This window comes from Callorhinchus milii, unplaced genomic scaffold, assembly GCF_018977255.1.
Source record: "Callorhinchus milii isolate IMCB2004 unplaced genomic scaffold, IMCB_Cmil_1.0 Scaffold8, whole genome shotgun sequence".
Taxonomy (NCBI): Eukaryota; Metazoa; Chordata; class Chondrichthyes; order Chimaeriformes; family Callorhinchidae; genus Callorhinchus; species Callorhinchus milii.
This window is the reverse complement of record NW_024704749.1, coordinates 15,763,468-15,785,685: the sequence shown is the minus strand read 5'-3', so window position 1 is coordinate 15,785,685 and position 22,218 is coordinate 15,763,468. Positions and strand designations below refer to the sequence as shown.

The following is a 22,218-nucleotide window of genomic DNA, read 5'->3' as shown; positions in this document are numbered from 1 at the left end:
TCTTCATACTCCATTTAGCTTGTTATGATTTGTTTGCCTCTCAACACCAAACCATCTTTTCTAACCTGCACGAAAAGGAAAATTGTTGAGTACAGATGCTTGCCATCTTCTTCACTTAGGATTATTAGCCCAAATGGAGGGGGATGAGTCACTTAAAAAAAAAACGATTTTAAGAAAGTTGTCCTTGATTTATATCACTAACCATTTGCCCAACTAAGAAGTCAACACAATACAATGCGAACTTGTGCCAAAAAGGTAGTGAATAGAAAAAACATTAGCTTTGCAGAATGTTAGCCAACATGTCCTACTTGCACCGAGAGGAGGTCGCAATGACCCGTAGAGACTTATTGTGCCGGAAAAGTAATAAAATCGAGAGTGAATTAGTGTTGAACTCTGGAGGCCTATTCAATCGAACCCAATCATATCCTCACTTAAAGCCATCTGGGGGTATTTCCAGTATCAGTCACTAACTACCACCCAGCGAGTGACTGTTGCTATTAAGAAGCCATAAAACCCCCTCCCTAACCCAGTTACTCTAACTTGAGTTGTTGAGGCACCTTCCAAAGACCAATTAACTCAGTACAGATCTGGTCATCCAGTTTGTGGGCTCAGTTCCACATTTCCTGGTGCAATTTTACTACCTATAACTGAATAAGACAGACAGGTCCTTTATGTATTTCTGTTGTTCAAGTATTTCTGATAACTCCCAAGCCAGAGTCGCTAGTAGTTGAGCTCCGCCACTGTTAACTGCTCCGAGGAGTGCTATATAAATGCAAGTTGTTATTGTTGTTGATGTTTGTGTTGTTAACTATGTGGAAATCTCGGTTTCCTCTGGTGTATTGGTAGGTTTAAGAAGTCAGTGTAGCACTAAACTATAGCAGTTTTCAGCCTGGCTCAGTTGGTAGCACTCTTGCCCCGAGGCAGAACATGGATGAGCGTGCAGTCTCGCTTGTGAGACACCAGTACACTCTGCACGATCTTGAAGGACATTCGTTTTTATGGCTTCTTAATGCCATCTGTTGAAGTTAATGTCAGATCAAAAAAGCACTGCACAGTGAAGATTCACTGAAGCCATATATCATCGTTTCATCTCGTTCTATGACTTGAGAACAATCTTCCAAACCCTACGTACGGAAAAGTGGCCGTTCCCGTTGTAATTGAATGCTCCAGGCACATGACTCATTGTCCTGTATCCTGCTAAAGGTTGTGCTGCTGTTTCCAAAGTAATCATGATCCAGTAAATCATCAGAGTGCATTTTGCATTGTGAACGGTTAACCTTGCGTACAAAAATCCTGTATTTTTGTGGTGTGTGTGTGTGTGTGTGTATGTGTAATTTTTCAGTGCCATTCTGTAAATACTGTAGCCCACCGTGCTGTGGATTGATCGGTTGCATCCCGGGTCATGCAGTATAATTACAGTATAGAAAATATACGGAAGGCTGCAGGAGGCATTACACTTGACATGCATGGCACTTGCAAGTCAAAATACGGGTAGATTGTTGTGTTTCTGCACAGCTTTTCTTTCAAAATGTCATCCTTGTGTGAATTGGTGACCTCTACCTAACATGCCATTGATAGAAATACATCAATGCTAATTAGATTTTTTTTCCCCGGAGGGAGGGGGGAAGAGGAGGGTTGAAAAACAGTGAAAACTGAAATAATATCTTAAATCTAATTGCTCCGAAAACCTAAAGCAATTGTTTAGATCTCTATCATCTTTGCAAAATGCCATCTTGTAAAGGGATGCAGAAGAAGGAAGTCATAGCATTTTGCTCCGATGAGGATTAACTTTTCTTTCCATTTGGCTCACTCTTGGGCTTGTCCATGTGAGTGGTGTCAGTGCAGGGTATACTTTGAATCTTAGCTTTACTCATTTTCACCTCTCTCTCTCTCTCTCTTTCTCTCAGCTGAACCATGTCCTAAGCACCTGGAATGCGTAATTCAGCGGCGAGAAGTTTGTCCGTCCGGATCGAGCCACTGTGGGCCCTGCCTTTCTCATTACGTTCAGAATGCGAAAGGGAATTGTGAAAGGGAGCGCAACCTGCAAAGTGGTAGGTCGTAAAATAAAGGTTTTTGGTATAAATAAAAATTTAAAAAAAATAAGTAAATAAAATCAAGTTTGGGATCAATGAACATGGTGGCAGCTGCTCTAGTGCTGGTTGTAAACTTCCTCATCCCGAGTAAGGTATTTTTCAGGTGGAGGTGCACGCTGTAAGCCAGCACTGCTATTGGGGCACGCTTCACGTTCCCCTGTAGTCCATTGTTAACCAGGGTTACAACAGGCAGTGAAAACTGAGTGGATAATCGGCAATCTAACTAGTTGTCATAGTCAATCGAGACCAGTCTTTCTGATTGTGGTCGTGCTTTTGACAGCTAACTGTAGCGTAAGATCAACAGAGTACCTCTTTAGGTAGCTGCTATCCACCTAATGAGGGCTCAAACCTGTGCTTGTCATGTTGGATATCTGATGCCCAACTTATCCTCCTTATGAGAGAAGTAATCAGTCGACACCCAACTAACTCCAAAAAACCGACAAAACCCTCACTTTAATTTCTAATCAATTCGAATTTGGAATGTTTCAAGTCAGATTTATTCCATTAAACCTACAAATAGTTCCTATTTATATAGAATCTTGTGTTTGTGATAGGTGTCAACAACGAAAATCTGGAATGCATGCACTGAGAGTTAATTAGCGAAACTGGTTCCGAGATGACACTTTATCGACTGCTTTCATTACCCTCTGCTTCAATTAAAAACTACTGGAATCATTCACCGATGGTCTTTGACGTCAATCTGTGAAATGAACTCATGAATCAGTATGCTCTCATAAAGCAATAATTAACGCCACAACATATTTGGCAATGTTCATTGTGAACCCTGTTAAAAATTCAGAAGCATAACGTTTTTTTTCCTCTCTGAAAGCTTACATTTTGTCTTCTTTCATCTGCTAAGATATTTTAAATGTTTCCTCCAGTAGAGTACAACAGAACCTGAAAATAACCACAAGTGGGTCTATTAATTATCAAAACGCATTTATTGCCAAGGAGTCGAGATTTATCGCCCAAAGAAATCAACTTGGCATTTTTGTAGTGCCAAATGTCAAAACATCTCAAAGCACTTTACAGTAAAAGCAGCAACTGTTTGCGTAGACTAATATGCCAGTCATTTTATGCATATAGAGCCATGTGGTGAATGACTAATCTGGAGAATTTTAATCTTGGACAATGGGAGAAACTTCTTTTGTCAATTAGAGCCATGGCATCTTTAAAATGATCCTGAACAGATAGAATTAATAATAATAATAATCCTTGCATTTGATATAGCGCCTTACCATGTCTTCAAGACGTCTCAAAGCGCTTCACAACATATACTGTAAAGTAAATTGACTGTGTATTTTGTGGGTGAAATGATTAACTTCTCATTTGAAGAGTAGCACTTCTAGCAACGCAGTGCTTTTTAGTACTACACTGAAGTGCGTGTCTATACTGCAGGCTAAAGTCTCAAAGTAGGGCTTCAACGCACAACTTTCTAATCTGGAGGTGAGAGTGCTGCCAACTGAGCCAATCTGACACCTTGCTTGAGACACGTCCAAGCTAATGCACTTTCCACACCACTGGGAATTATCCTGGCAATTACTGCTTCACTGTCTTATACATAATAAATAACCTCTTTATATGGTCCCTTTGACATGATAAAAAGCTTTGAGGCAAATTATTGTTATTTTACAAAGTAGAGGTGATTAGAAATGGAGTGAACACAAGCAGCTAATTTTAAGATGGCAGTGTCCCATAAACAATGATGATGAGCAGCCAATTAATTTAAAATTGAGGGTAAATGTTGACTCGGAAGGAAATGTAAACCAGGATAACAGAAAAAGACTTTGCGTGTCTTCAAAAATAATTTTATGGAGGAGACAAGTAGTGGAAGAACAGAACATTAACATATCCTACAGCATCCTAATTGCCTGAAAAATTTACTGTCAGTTGTTATCTTTGACAAAGCTATGACGTTACTTTTTTTATCCTAATTGTCTTTTGTCCAAATTACTCATTGGCTCATATTCATAGAATTCTGCTGATGTTTTCGATAACTAATCATCCCTCTGTGATAATTACCCCCTGCCACTGCATAACATCGTTATCTTACTGGGGACTGTGTTTGCGTCTGCAAGATATTCTGCTCACACACACCTTCATCTCCTATTCATTGATTGTATCCCGGAGTTCTGCATTGGCGAGCATTTTGCTATCTTTTATATATCTCATACGGATTATTTATTACCTTGCTTCCATGTATTAATATAAACACATTTTATTGTATCTTTCAAGTCCACCTAATTTGTATTGGCTTTACTGTGTCCAGTGCAAACCCTTCCTCTGGTATTACCATCAAATGCAGATAACTAATTTGCTTTATCCATCTCTGAAATCCAAATTACAAGCGGCATATTTTTGTCAGTGCCTATAATGTGACACAATTGTAATTGTTTCCTTGATGTTTACAAACATAAACCCAATGCCAAATGGACATGAGAGCTTCGGGTCTTGAAGATGAAACAAATGTTATGAAATGACTCGCAGGCCTTAAAGCAATTTAGGAATGCCGGCCACATCTCACTGGGGGGGTGTGGCAGGAGAAGTTAACGCATTTAATTTAGCAGTCAGCATTCTTTTCAATTCATGTGGTAGTTATCCATTGTTAAATGGATTGGTTATCAGCTTGGTGGCAACAGGACATTACAATTGGCTTTGGTGCCCCTGGGCGAGCAAGAGAGGAGAAAAAAATCAGTCTGGGTTTTTCCTCCTAATCCCTTTCCAGTGACTTCTGAATAGGCCTAACCTTGAGCTGTTAACACAAAGGTACGAAATGACTGAGTTGCTTGTATTTGGCACTTGCGATCAATCCTGCTCGTCGTCCATCCGGAAAGCGATAAAAACTGAACGGAAATCTGATTTCCTGAGCATCCTCCGGCAGAAATGACTAAATAACACATTGTCCTGCTTTTAAAGTTGTTTGCAACTACAGATGGTCTGTTCCGCGAGATGCGAAATGGTTCACTGTAGCCTTTTGTTCTCAGTCAATTAAACACTTTGCCCATTGTGAAGGCCATTGTCTGGGGCTGTTGATGGAGATGGGTACAGTAATACTGCGCTTGTAAATACAGGAAATGCGTTTCACTTGTCTTGTCAGGGTCATTCTCAAGCACTGAATAGAAACATTTTAAGCATTTCCCTTGCTTTTGTTCACACAAATTGTGCTAGCTCGTTTTATAAAATCAAGTTGAATGCCTTACCCATCAGTTTCTTTTGTTACGATGAAAGCCATCTATGTTCCGTTTTGGTTTATATTCAAGGGGGAAAAAGCTTCCTCCCTCTCCCGGTGACCCATAACATGCAATATCCTCTGCTTGAGAGGCAGGGCGTAGCCCTCACCAACATGGGTGTGAAACCAAATGGTAGAATACACAACAGTGGGTTTGAATTACCTTTTTTTTAAATATATTACAAGAGTATTTTTGCCAACTTTCTCTTACGTCCTCCCCAAAGCATTTCAACTTTGTATTCAGTCACACTGGCACCGTTTATCTCACTTAAGTGATCATTAGTCAAATGTCATCTAGATGGTTATCGTTGGGAGACTAAGTGGAGGAGCAGCTAACCCAGCCCTTTGTTAGACACTTAAACATTGAAACCTTACAGCAACTTTCCAGCAGTCGTTCCAGATCAGGAAACCAGGATAAGCATAATAATAATTTTTCCCTGCCCAATGCTATTTTAGCGCTCCAAAGTGAGAACCTCTGAGATTCAAACGTGCTGTTTTCTGGAAGCTGAATAATAATAATAATCCTTGAATTCGATACAGCGCCTTATCACATCTTCGAGACGTCTCAAAGCGCTTCACGGAATATACTCTAAAATTAATGGACTATATTTTGTGGGCTGAGGTCTTGTTTCTTGGGAGAAAAGGGATGCAACTACCCATTAGGCCATCGGGAGCTTCTTGAAAGCGTTCGAACCTCTTCCAATTAGAAGTCCAGGTACACTGGAGTGAGGGTGAGGGGTGGCTGGAGGAAAGAAATATTCAACAGCGTGTGCAGCAACAGTTAAACATTTTCACATGCTTGATGTGGAGGCTGCAAGCTGCTTGCTATGCTCTGCCAGAGCCCTGCGCTCTAGAAGTATAGAGGAAAAGGTGTCCTTGTGATGTTGTGTTTTTTTCGCTTCCCGGGTTACCTTGCACTGAAGGTGAGGCTGCTGTCAGTGCAATTGCCTCAAGATAAATCTGCCCTGCGAGATTTCCCTCTCGTCTCTCCGAGAAAATCTCTGTCTGAGTGTCAAACTTGCTTTATGAGGAATTAGCAAGGTGATGGGGTGGGGGGGAAGCACAGTGTTTGACACCGTGTATACTTTTGAGGAGTGCGGCCAATAATTCAGAGCAATCAAATTAAAAAAAAAACTGGATATAATAATAATAATAATCCTTGCATTTGATATCGTGCCTTATTACGTCTTCGAGACGTCTCAAAACGCTTCGCAGAATATACTGTAAAGTGAATTGACTATATTTTGTAAGCCAAATATATCACGGCAGCAGCTGGAGTTTCTGGCTAAGCGTAACAAGATTGCGAGTACCGGTGTTCACCAGCGTTTTTCGCTGCTGGCTTCTTTCAGTGCCGAACAATGCCAGGACTGCCGTTGTAATTGCTTGAATCCTGCAAGCTGAAGGTCGCGCATAAGCTATTGCTTCAGGGTTGAAGCTGGAGGAGCTCCTGTCAGTTTAATGCTGCTGCTGTACCGCTTTTCGAGATTTGCACAGAAGAAAATCTAACCTTCGGAATTAAATATTTTTACGGGCAACATCCGCACTGTGGAATGAAACCAGCTTCGTCGCAGCGGGTTGTTGCGCACTGGCCGCAGTTCTTTTTTTCTTTTTCTCTATTTCCGCTTACGTCTTCCTGTTTTGCTCCTTTTTCACGTTGAGACTGCATAGTTTTGAAGATGGAATTTGTAGAATATCGCGCCTTAGTATTTGTTGGTTGCAGTGTCACCCAGTGGCAAACTTCAGCTATAACATCAACTCCATCCAGTTGTTTCTAAGGTGACGTGCTTGGCTAATGGGATGTCGGAATCGAGCCATCTCTCTCCGGTGGTCTCGGTGGTCCAGTTCCCAAGCAAGGCAAGTCTGCGTTACTCCCAAGACTGACGACAGACCAGCCAGTCTGCTTATAGCAGGACTAATACAGCAGATTGGGAGCAGGGAGTGTTCCCGCTCAGCTCCTGTTAATGTTGCAAGTCAAAGCCCTAATGGTGTTGGTTTAATGGTATAAACAGTGGGAAACCTGCCAGGCAATGCCCTCAAGATTTTAACTAGTTAAACTCCACCAACGCTCATGAACTCTCGGGTTCCCCAAGTCTTAGCTCTTTCTAACCTCTACCTAGTAAACTCTAGTAATAAAATAATTCTTGCATTTGGTTTAGCACCTTATCAGGTTGGAAGGACGTCTCAAAGCACTTTACAGGATTTACTGGAAGTAGATTGACTAGGCAAAAAATAGCAGCACAATTGTGCACAGCAACATCCCATAAACAGCCGTGGAGTGAATGACTAAATTTACCAGAGGGATTGTTGACCAGGACACCAAGAGAGAGAAACTCCCTTCTCTTTTCAAATAGTGCCACGGCAACTTTAAAGTCCACCTGAACAGTCAGCCAGGACCTCAGTTTAACGCCTTATCTGAAAGACGACACCTCCGACAACGCAACATCCCCTCCAAGCACTGCAGATGTTTCCTCCCCTTCCCCCTGCACATACTGCAGGGATTTGCTTACTTGGGGGTAGAGAGCCTGGAAACAGCAATCTGTTCAAAAATATTTCCTCCCGCTCTTCTCCAGAAAGCATTGACACGTGCTGGTCTATGGTTCTACAGCTGCTAAGCAGCCAACAGTATCTCATCATCCAAGTGACCGTTCTTCAAGAGAACAAGTGCCGAGAGGAGGAGAATCACAGCCAAGCTCTGTCATTCTCCTGACCAGTCATACACACGGCCAGGATAGCGATCATAATTTTGCTTCGCATTCCCTCAGAATCTGAGGCTAAAGTATATCTATTGTTGCCCCAGTTGACCAGGATATTGATGCTGGGACCATCAAGGTCTCTCTACATTGCTCACTTGCCCTCTAGACAGTGGCCTGAGCTTTGGAGGGAAGTCTTGCATCTCACCATCTTTCATTCACAATGGAAAAGGTGTGTTACTGTGCCTCTAAAGGCAGATTGTTTTTGTGTGGGTTGATTTGTTGCCTCGTCATAGCATCAACAGATGATCTGGGGAGCTTTAAAGTCTTGTGCACTGAGTAATGGTGCAATTCAGTACGCGAATAGCGCATGCAAAGGATGCTGCTAATTCATGCATCTTTCGGGATTCTGTTCCAAGAAAGTAATGAACCGAAGGAATTGCAAAACGCAATGTAGCTACTAATGAAAGGTTTAACTATAACAATTCAGCTACAGTGATGTTCATTTACTGAACGTGGCATATGTTGCTCTGATGTTCCAGCTGAGAGTGTTCAATGTATTACACAACATTGCCAAAAAAAATTCCAATGCCGTAACTAATGTTAGGAGAAATGTGACAGCATGAAATTTTGATGACTTTTGAGGATCACGATGGAACATGTTCCGTCATAAATAAGGATTTATGAGTTGCATAAATGTAATTGAGGTACCTTGTGGTTCGAATCCCGGGCGGGGCGGAACCTGAGGCAAGTTTCCTTACTTTACACGCCTTTGTTTACCTAGCAGTAAGTAGGAACCTGGTTGTTGGTCGATTGGTGGATCGCTTTCCGGGGGTGGTAATCCCTTTAAGTAATAATCATAATTTGGTCACTTAATCAACGACTGTTCGTGGGACACTGCTGTGTGCAATTGGCTGCCACGTTTCACCCATAAAATATAGACAATTCACTTTACAGTATATTCTGTGAAGCGCTTTGAGACGCCTCAACAACATGATAAGGCACTAAATCAAATATAAGGATTATTATTTTTGTATTCAATGCACATGACAGCTTACAGGTTGTTTTAAAGGGCAAGTTCAGGGCGTCGTGCAACCTTGACCCAAATTCCTAGGTGGAATTTTGCATTAACCAGCTAAGTTTTCTCATTTTTCACTTGCTCTTGTTTGTAGATTACTCTATATACTTAGATATGTTTGCATATGGGAACAGCTGAATTGGCAGATAATGAGCACACAACAGCCAAGGCTGGTCTTGTTGTCATGCAGTTTCAAGGAGAATCACTGAACAGGAGTTAAAACTGTCTCATGTTATTTCTTTCCTTACTTCCATATTCATTTATACATATATACATACATAATATATACATTATACATTTTGTTTTCACTAGATTTAAACCTTATTCTTTAAAAATTGCTCCCACGAGTCCTCATTGGTGGGAACTGAGCACAGTTCAGTACGGGTTTCCTTTACATCACCTGTTAAATGTAAAGGTTAAATAAGCTTCCAAGTGACATGCTTCACAAAACAGCAGAAACATTGCTGCAGGGCATTCTGTTTTTGTAAAAATAAACCAGCTGAAAACACCAAAATATTTAAAACCTGGCTGAAAATCGTTTTCTTTGCTGATGAAATATGATCTTAGTAACTTGTTGCAATTAAATGCACCTTGTGTTTGCTGTAGTGCCTTGTCACATCATCAAAGCACGAACGCGCTTCACAGAATTTACTGTAGTGTGAAGTGACTGTGTTTTTTGTTTAGCGAAAGATCAAAGGAAGTCTCATTTCAACACCAGGAAATGCAACGATTCATTTTTCAGTCTAATTGTGTTCCTTGGTTTGTCTGGGCAGTGTTATGCTGGTTATAATAGACTCTGACAGCTGCATGATCATAAGTCCGTCTTTTGCCTTTTCGAAAAGCAGTGTCAAAAGCGTAGGAGGAAAGAACACGCTAAGTCTTTATTTGCTCTTTATTCTGCATTGCACCTAAGAAAATATTAGCAATCATTGGTTGAAGGGGTAGTGGCTGTTGAGTACACTGAATGCAATCTCTTCTCGTGGGTAGCACATTTTCAACATGAATTTCTCCAAACAACGGTTTTACTTATTTTGCCCCATGTTAAGATGTTTGCTCCACAAAAAAGAAGTTCAAGCTCAGCTAACGTTAAACCTCCTCTCCCTCTGCCAAAGCCAGTAACTCATGTTGGTCTTTATGGGTGCGAGTATCTCGACAAAAGTAGCTTTGCCTTCATATGTGAGACTGAGAGCGACAGCAAGCTGTTTGTTGCTGCTGGAAAGATGGTGGCATCACAGCTGATCCTCTCAATCAGCCTTGGCATGTCAGAGGGTTGCTAGACAGTGCCCTTGTGAAATCTTCAGATGCGAGTCTGGACGGAGTGTATTGGTGAGTTATTTGATTGTGGAGAATCTCAATTGCACGTCACTCACTTTGAGATTCTATTCCAGGCTAGATAGCGATGAGCGAAACTTCCATTTTTATTTTCTCTCCCTCCCCTAAAGAATGCTTATCTACGCCAAGCATATTAATTTAACCCTGCTTTTGTCCAGACTGAACTCAGGTATCCAAACAAGACTGCAGATTCAAGTACTGAGGCTGGGATTATCAGCACTGGATGACTCACTGCCGGCTTTGTGCTTCGGATGTTTTTTTTTTTAATCGGATAAAATCCATCAATCCAGTCCTTCCAGGATTGACAGTTAATGGTTCTTTGATATTGCCAACAGCATTGCACCGCTTAGCTATATTTTAACTTCTTGCCTCAATTGTATACTCCATTATCGAATATAGGTCCGTTAATGGTACCCAGTGTTGTTCTCACCAGCAGAACTAGCTTCAGAGTTCAGAGAGGCTGCTCTCGGAGGTAACTATAATTCTGAAATTAGGTCCCTATACAGCAGTGTAAAACTGTTCCATTTCCCTGTACTTAATTTTTCACCTTGCACATAAAAACTTCTATCTGTCACATGCACATACTATCTGGCCCATGTGCATATTCGTCTGTGTGTCTCCGTCCGTCTCTCTCTCTCTCTCTCTCGAGCACTCATACTCATGCACTCGCGCACTTTCTCTCACACTCACTCATGGATGTGCTTACTTTTACTCATTCACTTGCTCACTCGCACACTTTCCCAGCGCCTTGAGACGTCCTCCTGACGTGAAAGGCACTTTTGAAATGTCATGTGTTGCTGTTTTTCTCTCTCTCTTTCTCTCACACACACGCACACTTGCATACACACTCCTATTCACCAACATTCACCCAATCCATCCACACTAATGGCACGTTTTTAATTAAGAACCTAGTCTCTTGATCGTTCACAATTTTTCCTTTGTTATTCAGGTACAATGTTGGTGGTGAGTTGGTCTTCCTGACAGTTTGCTGGTTGTCACAGAACGCTGTCAAAGAGACAAGTGTTATTGCAAAGGGCTCCTCTTAATGTGTGCTGAATCAATTCTGTGCACTGGCGACATAAAATAAAGGCCACGAACATTAACAAAAATGATGTAGTAAAGGGATAGGGACTTAAAGTTCCTTTTTTTTGTATTAGATGTGCAGTCATTCCAAAGGGACGCTGGACTACTAATTCTCTTAGTCATTTTTGACTCAGACCCGTTTCAAGCTGCAGCAATCACTGTTGTGTTTGTTCCTTTGCCCATACTACCTCGGGATGTGGTATTATGTGGAACATTTCACAGATCATTGAGGCTCCATATGAGCCTCTACTCCTCCATATCCCCTCTTCTCTACCTCTCTATTCCCTCGTCCCTCTGGTATGCATCACGTTTCCTCGTAAGTACAATTTTTTTTACTTCAGTAGCAACTGCCGCCCTTCACTAAGGGTAGCGGCAAATTTCTGCTCGTGACTTCCACATTCTCACCACCCTCTGCATAAAGAAGTTCCTCCTAAACTCTCTTTAGTTCTGCTTATATTTATGCCACCTTTGGAGGTTTCTGTTTTGGACTCACCAAGAAGCAGCCGTAGCCTATTAACTATTAACAGGATCACCAGTGGTTACCTTCTGTTTCTCCCAGTGGGAGTGCAATTTTAATATCAGTTATTTTGTATGTAAACATATAAGCCTTATGGTTACGCATATTTGACAGTGGATGACATGAGAAATCAGGGGAAAGATGAAATACATTAAAGAGGCATCTAAAGTGTTCGTAGATTGTTTCTGGTGTCCACCGTCACAAACGCACTCGTCGATAAGATAAAAGGAACGCAATGCCAGACCTGGACTTGAAGCAAGCAGCTGAGCCTGGTGTTTTTGTACATTAAGTATCTGCGTGTTGAACTGAGTTAGAACCAGCTGTCATTTTTCAGAGGATTGTCACTGCCAGTACAATTTCTCTTGATGTTTTCTCATTGGCTCACTGTCAGAGCAGGCTGGTGTTTCCTCAGCCCACGCTGTTGAGGGTTCACAGATACAACAAGGGCTGACTGCAGTGCAGTATATCCAGTGCCTTCAACCAGCAGAATAAGTCTGCCTTTCTCCAGATAGATTCGACAAGCCAGCCTTTTTTTTTTTTTACGAATTACTTTGTTGACCAGGTTTCATTTTTGTTCGACCTAAGAATGATTGTACGGAGCGTTCTGATTCCAGAGTGCCTACTTATGCTGGTTACTGTGTGCGTTAGCTCTCCTTCGAAACGTTACGGCTTGAGACGTTGGGAAGGTAGGTGTAAAGTTCAGCTTTTCACTGTCACGTTGTGCTTGTATGTCATTTCTTATTTTAGTGGGGCTTTAGTTGAAAGATGGCATTCTGTTCAAGCTTTATATTCCGTATTGTCGGTACTTTTCGAAATTATTAACACCATATACAGAAACATTCGCTGCTGGCTTGGCTCTTTATAGCCCAGAATGTTCACAGTGGATATTGAACACCACCTGCAATCCTATTCATAAAGAGCCAGCAGCTTATTTTGACCAGAATCACACACGTTTCCTGGATTGCGTGATGTTATGAAGAACTCAGTGCAATCCAACCTTTCGGGAAAATAAGAGTTAACCAAAGCGACAGCGTACGACATCCAGTCTCACACTCAGTGACGTAGTTTGATAGAACGCTGGCTTTTACAGTGAAGGACTTGGTTGCAGTTCAGTATCGAGAGCAGCAAAGCCTCTCTTTCCTTCTCTCTCTCTCTCTGATGTCTGTCAAATCATGTGAATTCTCTCCATCCTTTGTACAGTTCCGACTGAACAAGAATGCAATGGAAAATTGATTTTGCAAACGGCAGCAATTGATTCAGTTAGAAAGTGCTGTGCGGGTACTGAATATTGTTTCATTTTTTAAAAAAAAACACCAGAGATTATTATTTAGTAATGAACAGACGGTATCAATTTGTATTGACTTGAAATGGTATTGACTGGCAGAGCGAATGGCTTGTGTGCAAACGATCATTCATTCAGAATTAATACTTTCGTTAATAGCTGCTGCATTTTAAGAGCTTTCTTTTTGCTTGTTTTTTTTCTCTTGTCACAGAAATGCAGTTTGAAGGTCACAAGAACGTAATCTGCAGAGTTAAAAATATTTGTATCGAGAATAGATTGATTGCTGGGAGCGAGTACAGAGAGGAGAGAGAATTAGAGGACAGTAATCCAATCGAGGGGTTCCGATGACGTCAAGTGAGAGAGTGAATCATATGGTTTATGTTTGGCAGTTGTGTCCCTTAGCTGGGTAAGAGCCATAAATGCCCTACAATGTTTAGGGAAATGTATTAACTAGCACTGTGGCAATTGCTTAACTATGAGGTAGTTAAAAGATTATTTAATGGTGACTAAGCAAATGCAGAATTTTTTTTCCCCTTAATTTTCTTTCCTGAAACCGATGCTTTGGTACGGATCCCTGCAACCCACCAGTACTATACCCTGGTACTATACCTTTCGCCCACAAAAATATACAGTCATTTCACTTTACAGTATATTCTGTGAAGCGCTTTGAGAGGTCTCGAAGGCGCAATAAGGTGCTGTATCAAGTGCAAGAATTATAAGTGGCTATTCCTCATTCGGAAGCCAAGTTGATGAGTGTCTGAAAGCTTTTCTTCTGTGAAGGGCATCACAGTTGATCCCAGGCCTTACCCTCCTTGCCTCATATGAATTTTCCAACAGTGACCACGCTATAATGATCAAGAAAGATTTGGCTCCAGAAAAGATTTGGCTCCAGATTTAAGCAAACTGTTTAAGGAGAGTTGTCTTAAATCCCCGGCATATGCCAAGTTATTGATCCGAGCAGATGCAGGAGTGAAGGTGCTGTAATAAGCCACAATTTCCCGGTCTTAATGAGGAGGAAATTTGGCCAAGGCTGAGGCAGAGGTGGCTCAGTTTGGAAGATCTTAGAACTGAATAGTGGCCATTTGGTCGAGGTATCACTGGGTAACTTTCTCTCTGTGGAGTCACAGCATGATTTTATGTGAGTTGAGGGTAGGTGAAAACAGAAAATTGGAGGGAAGGAAAGCAAAGCATACTGTGGAAAAATTCTGCCTCAGTTAATTTGTTCTGAATCTAAACCCTCTATCATTCACATGGCAAACGGTTAGAAATCGGTGTGCCACGATGCTTCATCAGGATGTGCGTGCTTGTGAATTGTATACCAATAATCCTTCTTAATATCACACAAATTATATTTACCTTTATATTCCATTCTAAGATGTACAAGAGACTTAAATGTATTTGTGCAGTCACCACAGACTGCTGTAATAATACACTGATGCCATCACGCTGAGTAATTTTAAAAAATTAATTTTTTTTTAGCAAAAATGGCAAATCGAATTCTTCACAATTTTGAGACCTTAGCCTGGTGCCTGCCAATTCTGGTGATACGCATGAACAGAATGGGTGGAAACCTGAACAAATGGATTAAATCTTTGTTTGCAAATCATCTGAATTTCTGCCAGGAGAGGTTTTGAATGCAACAACACACTTGGTGTATCAAATATTATTTATGTTCACTCTCTTCCTGCTTCAAAGGAGACCAATGGTTTGCATTTCATCTGAATTGATGCCTTGTTGTGTCATTGTACCTCCAACACAATAGTATTTGGTTAAGTGCGCAGCAATACGAAGGAAGGTTAGGTCACAGGATTATCAAATTGCATGCTTCATTTGATGAACTTTACCATCCAATTTCTTTTCCTCTATTTTTGTGTAGTCAAAGGAAAATATCATCCTTTTATTTGCATCTATTCACACTAACAACTAGATGAGTTTGTTGGAAACTCCCTCAAAGTCTTGGTTGTTAAAAGTACCATCCGGTGTAAGACTTAAGAAAATGTCAAAAGTTTGAAACCCCTCCCTGTGCTGTTAGTTAATCTCAACCTGACGCCAACATTGGCTGTAATTGGCCTTCGTTCCCCCACTGATGAATGCACTGGTTAAATGTTACAGTTGGAGTTGTTATTCAAGATAAATGAGACTGCACTGCTGGAATGACCTTTGTGACTCGATCGCCAACTGTTCTTCCTATTAGTCCTAGTGACCAAATGGGTTAGAGTTCGAAATAGAGGGAATTAATTAGTGTCTTATAAAGACTGCTATAATTCCACCTCAAGGTATGGATAGCTGTCTGCAGGTTGGCTGGAGTTTTGTCATGTTTGCACTCGGCTAACCAGTTCCAGAGCTGCCATTTTTATTTTGCTCTCATGTAATTGTAGTTTCGCCCACAAAATATAGTCAATTCACTTTACAGTATATTCTTGAAGCGCTTTGAGACGCTCGAAGACGTGATAAGGCGCTATATCATATGCAAGGATTATTATTATTATCATGAAGGTATGCATATGTGTGTCAGACACTGCAAATGCAAACAGTTCTGTGTGTTATTTGTCCGGTAGACTGTAAATTAATGTAGGAAATAGTAATAATATGGATATGGCTTTAAAACGCCAGCAATCATTACTGTACTTGTGTGCTTTTATGAATCCTCCTGCCGGTTGATTTAAGAAATTGCAAAGACTGATGCTCGCTCAGATGTCGCATTTAGATTCCATCTGGTTTCCGTTTGCCAATCCGAAAAGGCGTTGGTGGAAGTGGAGTCGGATCAGAGTTCAGTGCGCTGTGTGGTACGAGCGCTGAAAGGCAAGCTCTGCGGATTGTGACCTGTATTGTGACATTGAAAAGTATCAGCCCTTGCAGCTGCTCCAATTCTGAACTCGATCCAAGTGCACTTACTGTGAGGTGCTGCACAATGACTTCAACATTGACTTGCCAATCCCATGGTTTCCTGCATCTGCAGAGCTGACACCAGCAGACACCGCTAGAAATGCCCGTGTTAACAAGCAAAGCGATATTGAGAAGGGCAAGAGAATGTCAATAAACCCAAAGACATTTTACTTTAGTCGCATCTGCCATCTCTTGCCATTCATACACCTGAGTAATTGGTCGTTTTTGCCAGAGAAACGTACCTGTGCGGAATAAAACATCACATTCCTGCCCACGTGAAATTATTGAATAAATGACTTGAAGCGTGTTTATATCACAGAGCGGCTTCATCTGGCATCGTTTCGGGAATATTCTTAGCTTCGAGGTCTGTGGCACTCACCCACACTCTCACTGTGAAGCAGCAGCAAAAAAAACACTGCTTCCACCCGAACTTAACACAACTGCAAGTTGCAATTCACAAGTTTATTTCTGGCTGTTGAATCTTTTCCCCTTTGTCACAGGCCATAGTTACAAGGTCCACATGAGCAGCTGTGAGAACTTGATATGGACACGAAGGGCATCCAGTGCTTGTGTAAACAAACCAGCCCAACTAAGCAGGATATGGTTTTGTTTTGCTGAATGGAATTTTTAATTTCCCAGTAAACTTCTTGGCATTGCAGTCACATATTGGGGCTGGGTGACAAATGCACAGTCACTGAACCTAATGGTAAAATTCTGTGCTGCACTTTGGTGTCATGGAAAGATGCTTTATCAAATGCAAGGGTGATTATACCACTGACGCAGGCCAGCTTTGACTCCTTTTTTCCTTCTAGCACCATAAGTTACCTGTGGCACTGGGGATTGCAATCAAGAAACAAACCTGTATTCTTATTGTGATCTTTTTATCTACGCAAAGCCAAAGTTCAATCCTCATTTTCTCTATAGCTGACCACATAAATGCACCTTCCAGTGGTAGTCTCTGACAAGAGTTCAGGAGCAAGGATCCTATCCCCCCCCCCCCCCCCAACACCTTTTTCCTATCCCCTACAACACTGATTATTTAAACCTACTTCTTGTTGCCCTTACAAGGCCATTAAAAGAGCTCTGCACCTGAGTTTTGAGACCTGATGGCAAAAGTCTGGAAGTTGGCGAGTTTATATTCAGTGACTACCTGCGTCACTGGCAAAAGATATGACCAAGATCGTCTTGCTCCTTGACCACCTCTGGTGATGGTCATAGAGGTTTACGGGATTGCTGTCTGTACAGCTTTAGCTGTCTTCTCGTGTTGTTAAGATCAACAAAGGCTAATCTTAGAAATGCAGGACAATTAATAGAAACTGCTTCCTAAAGAGCAGGATGGTAATTAGTGAGCCATAATTAATCAGTGTCACATTTTTAATTGTTGACTGTGTTGAGACATTGTTTTTCCCCAGTATTCTGAAATTAATGAGTTGCTCGTTTTCCAAGGCTGCATTAATTATGGTTAATTGAGCAATATGGTGGCTGTTTGTGGCCAAACAATATAAATTGCGTATCATTGCATTAAAGCAATATTTGACATAGGCTTGAATGGTGCGGCTGGCAGTTATCTCTCTTTGTGGTTCACCAGCTTCCTATGGCTTCCTAGTAAGATTGGTCCACATCAGTCTAATGTGGACCAGGATGGCTTAAAATCATGTGCCCTTGAAGTTCCATAGTTTCTCATTAGAAGATTGAAGCTGAACAGCAAACTCTGGTGTGATTCTGAAAGTCCTTGAAGCTAAATCAATGTCACAATTGTGCTGAAACTCCATTTTGTTTGTGTTTGATGTTGTGCTAATATTTTTTAATCTTTTCTTTGCTGAGCGCAGTAATTCACACATTGGTCATTCGTTTCACAGCCGTTTGTGACGTTGCTATGGGCAAATTGACTGCATCGTGAATCTACAAAATACACAGTCACTATACTTTACAATAAATCTTGTGAAGCACTTTGAGACATCCTCCACAAGTGAAAGGTGCTGTTATCAAATGAAGATTATTATTAGAATTACGGTCACTACACAGCAAAATCCCATGATTCACTGTGAGACATTGCAGTGACGTGCTATGGCACTATATTAAATGCAAGTTTTGCTCTTAATGCATATTATCGAAGTATGTTCTATGTAATCCAATTTTACCTGGGAAGATCATATTTCTTGCAAGACTTTTGGGGGGGCGTCATATCTTCAGTGATATTACTGACGTAAGAGATTTGCTGGACCGATTGGTCCTTTTGCACACTCAAGAATAACTGAATAGATTGAAATTTTGATAAGTTGTTCACCAATGCGAAAAGATAAAATTAGTATTGATTTGCTTTCCTGGCAGTGACCCAAGCAGATTGTTGGGGCTCTTGCGTTTTCATCACTGGTTTGATGTAGCATTCAAATAATGAAGTAAAACAGAAATGTTGTGAAGTTGAAAATCACCTCTTGGGGAAGTGTTTTGATTTACAAAGGTCAAAAAAAAACCAAGGCCCTCTTTGCAAGGGGCAGATTTTGTGGCCCTGTTTCTTCCCTTATGAAAGCTCTTGTGTAAAAGAAAATGACTGTTTAAAACTAGTCTGCTTGTAATTTCTAACAAATACCACCCAGCTAATAAAATCAGAACTACTTGAAATCCACCCAATCTGAAAGAGAAAGTTGGATTAAAATTTCAGTTTTGCCCTTTGACTGAAATCCCTTTTAAGGGAAGAGGGGCAACAATGAAGAACAGACCAAAAGCAGTATTTTTCGATCATTTCTGGAAAATAAGTGGCAGTGAATCTATTATTAAAAAAGGGGAAAAAAAGACTCAAAATGCTGGGAAATTTTTAGCTCAGATTTCCAACCTTTTACATTTTTTATAAGATATACTAGCTGCTAAGCTGATTTGTGAAATATACAGTAATGAGTAGTATTCTTACAGCGTGCTTAACAGGGGAGGTTAGCAATATGGACGGCACTCTGGAAAATTAAGGTGCTCGCCCTATTGTTTTTGGGATGAGTTGGTCCAAACAATACAATACAAAACCAAATGATGTTTGTATAGCGCCTTTCATGTCCCAAGGCGCAAACGACCGACCACCAAAAGAAAAATGAATAGCTTGTTTTTTCTTTTATACTGGTGAGTTGGGCTCTCACATGAAAAAAAAACAGTTGGAAGAGATACTGAAAAGGCTATTGGACCATCATAATAATCCTTGGATTTGCTTTTATTACAGTGCTTAGACAGAATGTTTAATTGCTGCCAAGCAAAGAAATTGTAGGCAAACAAAGCAGTCAGTTTTACTGATTGCACAAATTTCTTTGAAATTAAGCACGAGCATAATAATGTCAGTGGGACATTATTTATATGTCTCAAATATAATCAGTTGGTGCCGTTTATAATTTCGTGAAAAGGATAAGATTATTAACTCTTGATCGTAGAGTTTGCTTCTATAGCGGCCTGCGTGTTTACTTATTTAATCCACTGCGTTGTCTCTGAAATTATAGGTGTTACCTGAGGCCGCACTCTGTATTTTAAATATTGAAATGAATTCAAGCTGGTTCCCTCGCTATTCCACCCGGCCACCGGTGGACTTGTCCTGTCCTGAAATAAATTGTAAGAGATGTTGCTGTAGCAGATGCTGCTCATTGTGAACCACAGGAGGCTACTATTATGGAGGAGGCTTTTTGTTATCCCACCCATCTGTCTTACGGACACACGGGTGTTTGCACTTTGCCACCGTGCATGCATCTCATTTACATCTGTACTAACTCTCCAGTGTCTGCTTCAAGCCCTCCTGCTCAGAGCTCCACCAGTTTCTTCTTGTCTAGGGAGAGTGTGTGATATGGTAATTGCCTGGCTCCCTGTGGCCTGTGCTTTTTGCCACACACAGCTGGACGATAGCTGCTGGGGGTTGCAAGCCATGCCTGTCCTATGTGGGATTGGGAGCTTTATTTAGGAAGAAAACAAGATGGTGTTCTATAGCTTTTATTTTTCAATCGTCAATTTCATGGTTGTTGTTCAGCTCTCCTAATCCAACATTCTCATTCCTTGACTCGTGCTTCCCTCTCTGTTTATGTTATCCATTTACGTAGAGTGGTTGTCAATTTACACTTTGACACATACCTCTTTACTACCCCCCAGTACTTGCAAGGATATGCATTCAGTTGGTGAACCCCTGTGAACAAATTACATTACACGTTGGGTTCATGCATTAGTGAGGATGATGGAAGGTAATTTTGCTTCTGTAGGTTTAGACTACCTAAACAGTACCTGTTTCAAATTGGAGCATTTTCACAGGTAATTTGCCTACAATTATTGTTTGCAGTCACATATTTGCAGTCAGAATTGTGCTGGCCTGCGTGTTGCTTGTGTTTTTTTTCTTTTATTTATGCTATAATAATCATTTGCATTTGGTAGAGTGCCTTTCAAGTCAGGAGGACGCCCCAAGGCACTTCACACGATTTACTGTGAAGTGTAGTGACTATATTTGAGGGCGAATGCAGCAGCCAATTTGCGCACGGCAATGTCCCACAAACAGCCATGAAGTGATCAATTTTATTGGCGGATTGTTGGCCAAGACACCAGGAGAGAGAAATGCCCTTCTGTTTTTCGAATAGGCGCAATGTGGGGCTTGAACCTACAACCTACCATCGAGCAAGGCTGTTGCAGTGAATATGAAGCGGCAGCTTTGAGCAGCATTACAGAGGCCTGTTTTATAGAGGTTCTTCTACACACCAGTTACGTGGAACTGGGAGAAGACTATAGGGACCAGAGAGTACTTTTTGAACTTGTCACGTGCGGTCCTTTTTTTACCCCTTCCAACTTCTCTTTACCTGGAGGCACTAAATCCTGCTGGTGCACACTTCCCAATGAACTGGGGCACTCTGAAGTTCTGTACACGTGGTGATTCTTCACTTGTGAGCGTAAGCAATGAGTGTTAAAAGGCAATGGTTAGGCAACGGGTGAGAAAGAGTGAGTCAGTCAAACTCATTTCTGTCATCATCTGAAAACATTTGCATTTTCCAGCAGAAGTCTTTGGACAATGTTCAGAAGTGGAGATCAAAGCTTATATCTTATTTTATGATTCAGTTTCACGCTGAGTGACTTTACCGACCGTGCCGATGGAAACACTAAAGCTCTGCTAATCATCTAATTGCAGCAGAAGGGATCCAGCTTGAGTTGTTAAAAGATGGGTATTATGTGAGCTCGGTTCTGCTGTGTTTGTTTTTTCTTGTTAGGCTTTTAAACAAAACAGTGACACGCAGAGCTTTAATATTTAATAAATGTCATCTGTTTTATTCCAGTCTCCTTTGCCGAACAGGGCAGTGTCGCGTGCTGTGATAATGTGCCACAGGAGATGGTTTCTCTCTGGTACCTCACAGGTGCCCATTCTTCAAATGGGAGCCTGGAAAATGAGTGTTGGCATGGATTCAGACAAGCGTCTCGCCCTAACACAGTCCTATTCTCATCCAACGTCATTACACACTAAATGCCAATGAGAGGGAAAATCCCTGGCTCTCCTTTCATCCCACTGCTTAGTTAAGGGATGCTGAGGTTGTCAGTGCTGCAATTGCTGCCCTTGCAAAGACAAACTAATTTAGCACAAATGCAACCTTCTCATTTTTATACAGTTAGATATTAATCATTACCTCATTTACCTACCGAGTCATTGGGTGAATAATCCCTAAGTGATGATACAAGGCAGGGGCAGTGACCTGATTTCCCAGATGTCATCCAAAGTCGACCTGATCTCTAAGCAAATCCTCGTTCAACTGGGATACATCCCACCTGGGCCATCTTGTGCTTCTTACCTTGTTCATTACAGTTTGCTTTTTTGGATTTGACCGTCGGGTTGCTCACAGTTTGGAAGAACATTGTGAGCAGCAGTTGGGTGAAGAGAGGGTGTGGAATAAGAGAAGAAAGAGCGAACTAAGCCAGCTCTGCAAAGATCGGGTATCGAGCATTGCGACTTCTGCAATTTGTGTGGCTCAGTTTGATTCCGCGCTGAGAGTCAAAGAGCATAGCATTTTGAAATTCTATTAATTTGACAGAAAGG

General features: G+C 41.3%; 1 protein-coding gene across 3 annotated transcripts in view; it reads left to right on the top strand.

The window, feature by feature from the left end:
• The window catches only part of npdc1a (neural proliferation, differentiation and control, 1a), a 55,135-nt gene that overhangs the window by 23,624 nt on the left and 9,293 nt on the right, over window positions 1-22,218 (top strand). Inside the window, exon 2 of one of the 3 annotated variants that reach the window (XM_007900350.2) lies at window positions 1,908-2,051. The exons of 1 other annotated variant lie outside the window; for it this stretch is intronic. In XM_007900350.2, coding sequence (XP_007898541.2) covers window positions 1,908-2,051 — 144 coding nt within the window. Of the gene's footprint in view, window positions 1-1,907; window positions 2,052-12,468; window positions 12,709-22,218 lie in introns of those variants that run through there. One more of the 3 variants, XM_007900351.2, reaches the window with a different exon arrangement.